General features: G+C 39.3%; 1 protein-coding gene across 1 annotated transcript; it reads left to right on the top strand.

Annotated features, from left to right (window-relative positions):
• The first annotated feature begins 581 nt into the window (after positions 1-581).
• On the top strand, positions 582-11238 carry accs (1-aminocyclopropane-1-carboxylate synthase homolog (Arabidopsis)(non-functional)). The gene is made up of 15 exons (XM_037682717.1): positions 582-1440; positions 1520-2256; positions 2558-2617; positions 2865-2935; positions 3021-3090; positions 4892-4958; positions 5855-5952; positions 6032-6109; positions 6301-6401; positions 6769-6858; positions 6949-6994; positions 7122-7263; positions 7485-7627; positions 7794-7947; positions 10698-11238. Exons 1-15 carry the CDS (start codon positions 801-803, stop codon positions 11114-11116), a joined length of 2916 nt encoding a protein of 971 aa, XP_037538645.1. The 5' UTR covers positions 582-800; the 3' UTR covers positions 11117-11238.
• Positions 11239-11449: the final 211 nt, after the last annotated feature.

Consider the following 11449-nt stretch of genomic DNA (forward strand, 5'->3'; position numbering starts at 1 on the left):
AATGGGCGGCTCGTTCTTTTGTGCTGCATAAGAAGCTTGAACAAACTCAAATTGGCTAGCCTTTTCCCACTATTCATCCAATATGAACGGCTCCTTTTTCAAGCAGGTGAAAAAAAAAAAAACATTTTTTCTTTTTTTTTTATTTTTACTTACGAATGTCATCAATATAATATCAATATGAGACTAACCTGGATAAATAAAGGCTAAATGAAAAAATATATATTATGAAATATATATATATATATTATGTATGTTTTGATTAGATATTTTGTTATTGCGTGATTATGTTAAAGCTGTTTTCAATCGCGTTAATTATTATTTTTTTATTATTGTAAAAAGAACAAATTCCGTGCCACGCCTGTAAACAAAATACACGTACTGTACTTGAAAGCAGCATAACCGTTGTGCTGTGTACGGCCGCCATCTTGTGGACAGACATCGCAGCTACATGCAGGAATAAAAAACGGTACACCGTACGGTAGAGGGGGCTATAACTCACAGCTCTTAGTGAGCATTAGCTCGCATTGTTGTTTAGCCTGTTACAGCCTGGTACGAATGAAACCAGCGCTTAACACGAGCCAAAGTTATCCCGGAATAAGGACAGCACGCATGTGCCGTCAACCCGGATGTAGATATTTCCGTTAGCTCATTTCTGTAAATCTCCAAGTTATGACAAGCTCACAGTGTAAGGAAGAATTAAACAGCCGAATGAATGTATCGCGAAGAACTTGAAGTTTAAATAGAGGCAGACGGCTCATGTCCTCTTCTTCTGGGTTTCAGCCTCGCAACTGACACACATAATGGACTTTCGCGGCAGAAAGCATGAACGCGGCAGCAACTGGACCGACCCGGAGATCGTGGAGCTGCTCCAGCTGTGGTCCGACGAGTCGGTCCAGATTGAACTGGAGAGCTCCCTGCGCAACCAGCGCGTGTTTGACCGCATTGCTCACATTTTGCGCGAAAAGGGCATTTACCGCACAGGGGACCAGTGCAGGGAGAAGATCAAGAAGATGAAGCTGGAGTACCGGCGCATTAAGGACAACCACAAGATGAGGACGTGGAAGTTCTATGATGTCATGGACAGAGTCCTGGCGAACCGGCCCGCTATCACCTACTCGTCCCTGGGCGGAGCTGTCGTTGCCCAGAAGGTGTTTCAGAGCTCAGGTGGGCCAGAGGCGTTCCTGCAAGCTGTTCAGGCGGGTTCCTTTGGCCCAGCTTCCTCAGGAGGGTTCTTGTTTGGACACCCACCTAAAGAAGAGGCACTGGACATTAAATGTGAGAATATTGAGGAAAGCATGCTGAACTCGGGCGTTGCACCTCCTGAGATGTACTATGGTTCTGGAGACGAACAGGATAGTCCTGATGGACAGTCTTTGCTGGAGGCAGGAGATACACCCAGACAGGCAGAGAGCTCAACAAATCCAAGAGTCTCGCCTTCAGGTTTGTCTGCTTACTAGAACAGGAGCCGTTTTAACCTTTATATTATTAGAAAGTAACAGTATTTTTTTTATATTTCCAGATTTTAGCGACTTGAACACTGCTGGCTCTACAACAGCTGCCCCCCAAGGTGATCCTGTGGCGCAAGAAATGTCTGAGCAGCCCAGTAAGGAAGGTTTCCATGCATCGAGCTCTGTGAGACACAGGAAGCGCCGTCGAGGCGGCAGAACCTCATGGGATCGTGTGAGTGGTCAGGGGAGCCTGGGTAAAGCCCTGGTCAGCTTTCTGAACTGGCAGCAGTCTGCGGAGGAGCGCCTTCTCTCCTTGGAGGAGGCGCAGCTGGAGCGAGAGTGGCAGGCCGAGGAGCGAAGGGGACAGCGAGAGGAGAGGAGGGCGGAACACGAGCGCCAGCATGAGCTCCAGCTGTTCAGCATGCTCACCGGGGCCTTGTTCGCCACCAGGCAGGGGGCTCCCACCACAGCACCAACAGATTCCTCCGTCTCACCCTCGGCTCATCTCTCAGCTTCTCAGACAGTCACAGCCACTCCTCCTGTGTCATCTTCTTCACCACAGCCGCTCCCAGAAGCTCCCGCAAAGCAGGTGATCTCCACAGAGGAGACAACAAAGTCGCAGCCCACACCTGCCACGGCCTGCAAGATGTCACAGAAAGTTTTGCCCACACTGAGAGGGGCAGAGATGCCAGGCCGAAGTGTGTACCTGTCAAACCGTGGCAACAGCATTCGACAGCATCGAGGCATTCTGCAGGAGGGCTCCATTCAATACGCAATGAGCAAATACCACAGCATGGACAACCCTGATGTGAGTGAGCAACTCTGCATGGAGTGTCTAAAGAAAAAAAAAAAAGTAGATATGAATATTATTTAAACCAATGGTTCCCAACCCTGATCCCTGAGGAACACCATCCTGCTTGTTTTAGTTGTTCCTCTGCTCCAACACCTGATTTTAATGTTCGAGTGATTCACTTCTTCTGCAGAACTTGAGGAAGTAATTCAACCACTGAATCAGGTGTGTTAAAGAGACAACTAAAACATGCAGGATGGTGTTCCTCAAGGACCAGTGTTGGGAACCACCGATTTAAACTGTTGTTCTCTTTTTCCAGGGAATAATCAACTTGGGTACCAGTGAGAACAAACTATGCTACGACCTCCTTCATGCACGAGTAAGACAAATGTGCACACATTAAAACCTTCTGAAATGTGAATACAAGGAAACTGTCTCCCTGTGCTCAGAAACAAACTGATTAGGGCACACCACCCTCCAACTATCTTCCACTTTCATAAACAAGGAGTGCATTCGGGAGTTAAGACACACAACAATGATATTGGTTGTAAATATAAAGTTTCTACAAAAATCAGCTGTTATCCTGCCTAAATTTACAACTGCTCTTTTTTTCTGTCGTGTGACAGCTGACCAAGCCTGACATGCTCCACGTTGAGCCTTCTTTGCTGGAGTATTCGGACTGGACAGGACACTCTTTGTAAGACGGGATCATTTGCAATTTCGGTCAAAGTCGCAGTTTTCTTGAAGCATTTCTGAAATTCTTCTGCCTCGCTGTCCTTAAGCCTCAGAGAGGAAGTTGCAAGGTTCCTGACTCGGTACTGCTGCTCTCCGAAGCCGCTGAAGGCCGACAATGTAAGTAAAGGATTCTGTCGTTATTGCTGAACTTTGACACAAGATAAAAGATTACGAAAATGAAAACCAAATCTCCTTTTTTCCTGACTTTAGCATTCCAAATGATAAATGAGGCCACTAACATCTGAAATCGAAACTTTAGGATAAACTTGTTCCAATGATTGGCAGCTGCCTTGCTACAGTACTTCTGAATCTTTTTCTACTTTCCTTGCAGTAGGTTTGGCTCCAGATTGTTTGGAAATGGTGTCTTAATTGTTCCCAGCTAGATAGGCAGCAACAGTTTCATTAAAATCAGAACCATGTTGGCATAGTGTTAACAAACACCTGAATACTACAGGGAAACTGCCAGACGTTTTGCTTTAATTACTGAAGCTGACAGGTAATCAAATCAGTTTGATCAGCAGCACACTGCTGCCTACTCGTAATTTCAGCCGAAACAAAGATAGATTTATATATTTATTTACTGTTTAATCTGCCGAGTGTTTTTCGTCATTGCTCAGGTTTTATTAATCAAATTTGTGTGCCAGGTAAGGATTCAATAATATTTGTGACGTCCAGATATTAAATCTTAGTGTAGACTTACTTTATATTGCGACTAGCAGCTGTAAAACTATTTATTACCCATTAGAGCAGACATGGGCAACATATGGTTAAAGGACCAAAAGCTGCCCTTGAACATTATCTATCTGCCACCCAATATCCTTAACTGAATGGAAAACAACTTTCGCATAAGCTGATTAATAAAACATAAGGAAGTCTAAATTAAACACCTTTGACAAAAACATCTAAAATCTTTGCATTAAGATAGGCAAAAAAATTAGGGGTGCACAATATTGGATTTTTAGCCGATATTCGATATGTTAAAACTTATTTGGCCGGTAGCCAATATCAATATAGATGTTTTTTTTTCTGTCGACCTACTTACACAGACTACATAGCTTTCTCTCATGTGGAATTAAAATACTGCATTATTCTGCATGGTCTTTGTCAATTTGGCCTGCTACCAAATGCAGGGACTAACCTGTATAAATAATGGTTGAATGAAAGATGCCAATAAGGGGTCTGAAAATGATGCAACACTTCAACTTGGATCATGTTTCTTGTCAAATTTATTCATGACATTTACTCTCTCTAACACAATGACAACGCTCGAACAGTCATACAAAAACAGTGCCTTTATATATATATATATATATGAATATATATATATATATACACTGTATATAAATATATTTAAAATTTTCAATTCTCTATGTGGCCCTTTCCTTGCGTTTAATAACTAAATCTGGCCCTTGGCAAAACAACAGAAAATGTTGCCCACCTCTGCTGTAGAGCACAACGGGAGGTTATTGCACACGAGCGTGAACATATGTATAAAATGCCTGAGGAAAATATTGCAGTATTATATATCATTGTTGTATTTTTTTCCAGTATTTCTGATAGTTTCCAGTTTGCCTATTAAAAGCTAATATGTAAAGGGAGAAACAAAACGAACAGCTATTAGTAATAATGAAATCCACTTGTCTTCACCAGTTTGTTTCCATCCATCTTTTTTTATTTCACACAACAGAATAAAGCATCATCACACATTCATCTGCCCGACATACACAAAGTCAACCTCAATTAAACAATTCATCACATCACAATGACAAAACAATTTCATAAAAAGCCCCCTCCTTCCACACTCAGCCTGCTGCTGCTTTATTAAGTGGATGAATTTGTTACATATTTATCCTCCCCCACCCTACAGTGTGTTCAATGACTCGGTGGTAACACAGTGTGTGTGTGTGTGTTTGTCCAGGTTGTGGTGACGAATGGCTGCAGTTCCCTCTTTTCATGTATATCTGCAGTAATTTGTGATCCTAAAGGTAGGCTCGCAAATGCACTCGCATGTTGCTTTATCTGAAGAAAAACAGAGATCTAAAAGAAAATGACTTTTTCAGTGAGAATATCAGAGAGGGAGAAGTATTGTTGCACAGTTATGTAAACAAACTATTTTTTAAGACATCAACTTAAAATTTCACATTTTTCAATGCAGCTTCAGGCAAAATCTCTTAACTTGTCTTAAAAATGAGAGGATTTCACATATTGCTGTCAAGTTCGATCATAAAACCAGCCTTAATGTTTTTGCTATAACAGTTTGTCTAAATGATAATTACTTATTGTCTAAATTAGGGGTTCTCAAACTTTATGGGTTCAGGGACCCCTTACAGGGGAGAAAAAGTTTCAGGGACCCCCTCATAACCCTGATGTTTATTAAAATATTTTCTTCAGTTTGTCTCTTTAATGCAAGGGAAATATCTGTGTAACATAAATACTTTAGACCCGTTCTTTAATAGTGTTAATACAAGTTTTATACTTTTAAACATGGGGTATTTCTCATACAAGACACAATTAATTAACAACATTTTTAATTTCAACTTCCAAAAATTACAGTTTTGAAAAAATTAACAGTATCAAACACCACTTTAAAACATCTTGTTAAAAGCAAAAAAATATATATATATTTTTTTGTGTGTGTGTGGACCCCCAAGCACCGACTCATGGACCCCCGGGGACCCCAGTTTGAGAACCAATGGTCTAAATAATGTCTGATAAATAATATTTATAGGACTATACACTTTTTTTTTAACAAAAATCACACGTTTGTAACTATAATATCAAAGAAAACCACACGTTATTTATCCCATTGATAATATAATGACATAAATCAAATAAAAAGTGTATTAATATCTTGTGTATTGCATTTGTCTCTATGTCGTAGATGCAATTCTTATTCCCACTCCCTTCTATGGTGTTATCACTGAAGATCTGGATTTGTATTGTGGCGTTAAACTCTTCCATGTTCCTCTTGATTGTGAGGTAGGAATACAGATGAAAATGTAAAAGTAAGGTGTACTTTCAGTAGTGAGTTGTTGTCCTTGTTACATTTAATCCATAGGCTGAAGGCAAAGACAGCCAGCCGTTCCAGCTCACTGTGGAGAAACTGGAAGAAGGTCTAAAAAGAGCTAAACAAGAGGTAACTTATGGAAACCTTTTTATTGTGCTCTTTCATTTAATGAATATTTAAAGCTAAGCAGAGTCACACTCATAAATGCACATAATATAACTGCCTATTTTTCTAAGAGATTTTCAGCTTTGGATCTAAAAGGCTGCACAGATGCAATAAAAGCAGTTTATATTTACCCAGAGGCTGCTTATTTCTTTAAGGGTCTGATCATCCGGGCCATTATTCTGATGAACCCCCACAATCCTCTGGCTGAAATCTACACTCAGAAAGAAATGACTGTCTTCTTGGAGTTTGCCAAAAGGTATGTCCACCCCATCACCCGGTGTGTGTGAAGTGTCAAGTGTTTGTCACACGCTTCTATCACCTCCCTATAACCTGCAGCATAATGTCAATAACCGCTATGTGTGAAAGAGTTTCCTGTATCATCTTGTGTTGTCTGAACAATCCTGCTAGAGTTATTCTCTCCTTAGACCCCTTAAAGCACAGAGCTGCTGTAACCATAAATCTCAGGGCTTTTACTCTGACAGCGGACGCTCGAGGATTCACTTCACGTTTACGTTACATTTTCTTTGTCATAAATAACCGCTAACAGTATGGAGCTGAAGCTTATAATGCTGGGCTGGAAAAAACAAACAGTGTTTGTTTGGCTCTTCTTTCTCTTGGTTTAGACATGAGCTGCACGTCATCGTAGACGAGGTGTACATGCTGACGGTCTTTGATGAATCTGTCACCTTTCACAGTGTCCTCAGTCTAGATAGGTACGGCGTGAGTACTCTATTAAATCTTTAATCATCACAATTGTGACTGAGGACATCCTCTTATCTCCTGCTGATATGTCCTTATTTCAGTCTGCCTGACCCACAGAGGACGCATGTGATGTGGGGGATGAGTAAGGTACGTACTGCAGAGGGCTGACAACGTGTTGGATGTTTTATGTTCTTGCTGACAGAAAATGAAATTCTCTTCTTTTGTGGGTGTTTGGTCTCACAACTTTTTTCTTTTCTGATTTGTTCCTTTCTAGGACTTTGCAATGTCAGGGATCAGAATAGGCACTCTGTATACTGAGAACAGAGACGTCGTGGAGGCTTTGGCTCAGCTGGGCTCCTTTCATGGTATTCCTGGAACTTTGCAGCACCAGGTGGCACAGCTGCTTCAGGACAGAGGTAGGAGCCTGGTCTCATGTGTGTTTTTATAAACACACAGCAGCTGGGACATTAGATTAGCCATAAACATGTCTCAGAGGACGAGTCGGCTCATTTGGCCGAGGTGCCTCCCAGTGCCTTCGTTTCACTCCCCTTCCAGCTTTGTTTTTTGTGCTCTTCATGAAGCTGTAATACTTGTGATGTTAAACCTACTTATAGACTTTGATTTTCTTATTTTGCAGAATGGATCGACAATGAATTTTTACCTGAAAACAGACGGAGGCTGAAAACTGCCCACAACTTTGTGACTGGAGAGCTGCACAGCATAGGCATCCCCTTCCTGAACAGACCTGCTGCTCTGTTTGTCTGGGCTGACTTCAGACAGGTAACTACAAGTGGATTTAAACTCAATTGCTTTTATTTTGTGGGAACTGGTGCCTGGGCAATGTGAACCACACATTTCATCTCTAAGGAGTTCCAGATTTGTCCTAAATCTAAAAAAAAAAAAAATCATTCCTGAAGGGTTCTTTTGTGTCTGGTTGTTTTGGTAGTATCTCCGGGAGTCATCGTTTGAGGAGGAGCTGCGTCTGTGGAGGTGTTTCCTCCGACACAAAGTCCTGGTGAGCTGCGGCCAGGCGTTCTCCTGCTCCACACCTGGATGGTTTCGGATTATCTTTGCAGATCACCAGCACCACCTTCAGCTTGGTCAGTTATTTCAGCACTTTACACGTACGGTTTATATTAGTAGCATCAATAAAATGCTTCATCAACTCTTTTCTGTCTGTATTTATGTTTTGATAAGAGACATGTGTGACCGCCCAGAGCTTTAAACAGGATGAGTTACAGAACGTGTTCGTGACATTATAAACTACATATGCACTGTAGTTTATCAGTTTAGCTACAGTATATATGGATTAATTTCCAGTTTTAAAAAGGTGCTGCACTTTAAAAGATTACTGTTGATAAATAAATATCTATGCCAAATGAGTATGTCGAGAATAAGCCCTGTAAACCCATTTTTCCTTTCACCTGCTCCAGCTCAGGGCTCTCATACCTAAAAAAAATAGCATAACTTCAAACATGAATAATCTGCTGCTGAATCTCAGCAGAGAAAAATAAATTAAAAGTGATTTTATAAGATGGGCACGCCTGACAATTTTGTAGAGGAGTAGAATAAGTTTGTTGAAAATGAACATGCTTCTATGGTTACTCTACCCTAACCAGATGTTCCCAGTGTATGTTCCCAGAAGGTCAGTTAAAATAATTGAAAATAACCATTTTTAATTTATTTGGTAAGAAAACAATTTAATATTGAGTATGAAAACTCGTCATTTACCAAAAGACAAAATAAATATTGCTTTTACCTGTATTATGTATTATAATTGGGCCTGTCATAGACTCATCCATGAGTGGAACAAGCTAATTCTCTATCGTACTATAAAGATCTGGTGTGATATAAATAAATGTAGTCACAGATGACTATGAATATGCATAAGAACATTTTCCCATGTGGTGTAAAATCTTCGGAATTCAACTCCTGGCATCAAAAAATGAATCGGAATAGTTTCATTGTTTGATGATAATAATGTACTTATGTTTTAACAAGCTCAAAACATTTTTTATCTTTCACAAAAAAAGTTTTTTTTGTTTTTGCTTACACTCTAAGTTTGTCATTTTGCTAACTCAAATGTTTATTTAAAACAACACACTTATTTTGTTGGGGCCTGTTTAAAAATTCATGCTCAGTGTCATTCAAAGTAAAGGTTTTCCTGCAGAAGTGTTTTAGTGTTGTAAGGATCTTCAAAAGATGGGAGGATAATCTGCAGAATGTTTATGACAAAGAGACAACGCTTTCAGTTGTCTCACTCTTTGTATGTTAGTGATAAATTCGAACAAAGTGAATATAAAAGACGACATGCAACACATAAGGGTTAACGTAACATAACACATTATGTCTTGAATTAAGGTAGATCACCTTATGCCTCTAATGTAAAAACAGTAATAAACAGTTATAACATATAGACTCTGTTTCTGGAGCTGATCCTGCATATCTAAGTTTGGACCACTATAAGTAAATCGGTACGTGCAATTATTAAACACGGATTCTGTAAAGATCTAGGTCACTTTCTGTTAAGGTTGACTCTAAAATATAAAAGGTTAGACTGAAGGAGACTTAAATTAATAAATAAACCAGGGCAGAACATGAATTTTATTTAATTTGATTAAAAAACAAAGCAAAACTGTAACTCTGTGCTCTAGATACATTTTTAGGTTTATTTTAATGGAGTGTGAAGCGAAGTGTGTCTTTTGCACAATGTAAGTCTCCCATAACAGCATCAGTGTTTTTCTCCAATAGTTTCTTAAAGACAGTAAATCACGCAGAAGGCTCATTAAATCCTATTAAAACTGAGAGAAAGATTTTCAGAGAAAATCACATATTGCTTTGTTTTAATTCACTCTCACGGTCAATTTTTTTCACATTAGAAACAAGAATACCACACTGATGTTCAGGGATGTCGTGCAGTATATTTGGTTGCAAAACTGTGTCATTATAAAAGTTATAATTTATTTTTGCATGACTCAGATTGATAACGTGAGTTTTATCGTCTGAGTCCGGTGAAATCATCTCCATGGCAACTTGGTAAACAGCTGATGGACATCTGTAGCTTCCCTTCATCGCTTTTATTTACTCACTTTGATAGATTCAGTTTAAATATTTACAGCAGTTAGCGAGGGACAAGTTTCAGCAGTCCCTCTGCAGTTTCTTCTGGAGTGGTGCCATCCAGTGTAAATACAATCTGGTTCTGTCAATGCTGAGACTGTTTTCCTCATAAATGCTGCTTGATTTATTATTACAGCTTCTGTCACGATTAAAATAAAGTGTTTGGGATAAGAAACAAGTTCAAATTTTAGAATATTGGACCACAAATTTTGACATCCCTGAACAACCCCAGTGGACTTCTTTAGTGAAATATATTTGATTTATATTGGATATATTTGATTGATCAAAGCTGAATTGTTAAAAAAAAAAAAAATGAAGTAGCTTAGTGTGTTTTTGTATTAGAATTAGAAAAATTAAAAAGAGTTGTTCATTTTGTTCTGTTACTTGAAAATTATTGTGATTGAACTAATTGTTTGAAACAAGGGGCAGATATAATGAGATTTTTTGCTTCTTCTGCTGCCTTTCATTTTAAATCTCTTGTATATTTTTTATATTGTTATGGAATTGTTTTGTATTTTTTAAAATGAATAAACTTTATACCATACCATACCGTATTTATAAAGTTAGTTATTTTTTTCATGCAAGTCAAATTAATCAGATGAGTTATTGTTTCAGCTTAAGTTGGAGTTTTATAAATTGATTATTTTATATTAAACTACACACTTAAAAGACCTTTTTGTTGCATTCTAACCCATATTTAAGAAGCTATTGATCGTGTTTTGTTTTATTTCAGGCCTACAACGAATTCAGGAGGCTTTGAAGGAAACTGAAGACAAAAGTGCTAGTGCTGTGACACGCTCAATCAGAAGAACTGTTGACATGAGCAAGAACCCAGTAAAAGAGGAGCGTGCCGGACCAGACAACGCTGTGATTGTCAATTCAACATCATCGCCTCACAGCAAGTCGTCAGAGCAGCTGAAGGAGAGGGATAGTCCTGTGCTTGACACGGGCTCTGTTTCTCCCGAGGAGTTGGTTTTGCTGGACTGCCAAGCGTCAAAGCCTGCAGAGAGTCTGGACTCACTTATTGGAACTCTCAGGAATCAGATCCATTCCTCTGATTGGCTGGAGAAAAACACTCCAGAGCTGTCTGCCGGGGAGGACCCAGAGATTCTTGATGTGTTCAAGGCCCTGCTGCAAAGAGCCAGAAAGTAAGCTTGAAGATAAACGAGCACAAATGTAGCCAACAAAATGTCCTCTGTTGTGTGATAAAAAGCCAAACACAAATGCTGCACAAAAAGTGACTCATCAGAGATTATGATAAGGAGTAAAGAAAAAATTCAATTCAAAGGTCAAAGTTTGATGACAAGCTTCTACATAAATCTTGAGCCTTATTGTGAGCCTACAAATGAAAATGTTTGTTTTTTGTAATCTAGAACATGATATCAATATTTTCCTCAAAATCAAACTGAATACCAGATGTAATTCAACCAAGTTCTGCTCAGATATTATTACCTAAGTCTGAATTATTTTTAGGGATGCACGATA

Source organism: Nematolebias whitei, chromosome 10 (assembly GCF_014905685.2).
Source record: "Nematolebias whitei isolate Nwh7 chromosome 10, NemWhi1, whole genome shotgun sequence".
Lineage (NCBI taxonomy): Eukaryota > Metazoa > Chordata > Actinopteri > Cyprinodontiformes > Rivulidae > Nematolebias > Nematolebias whitei.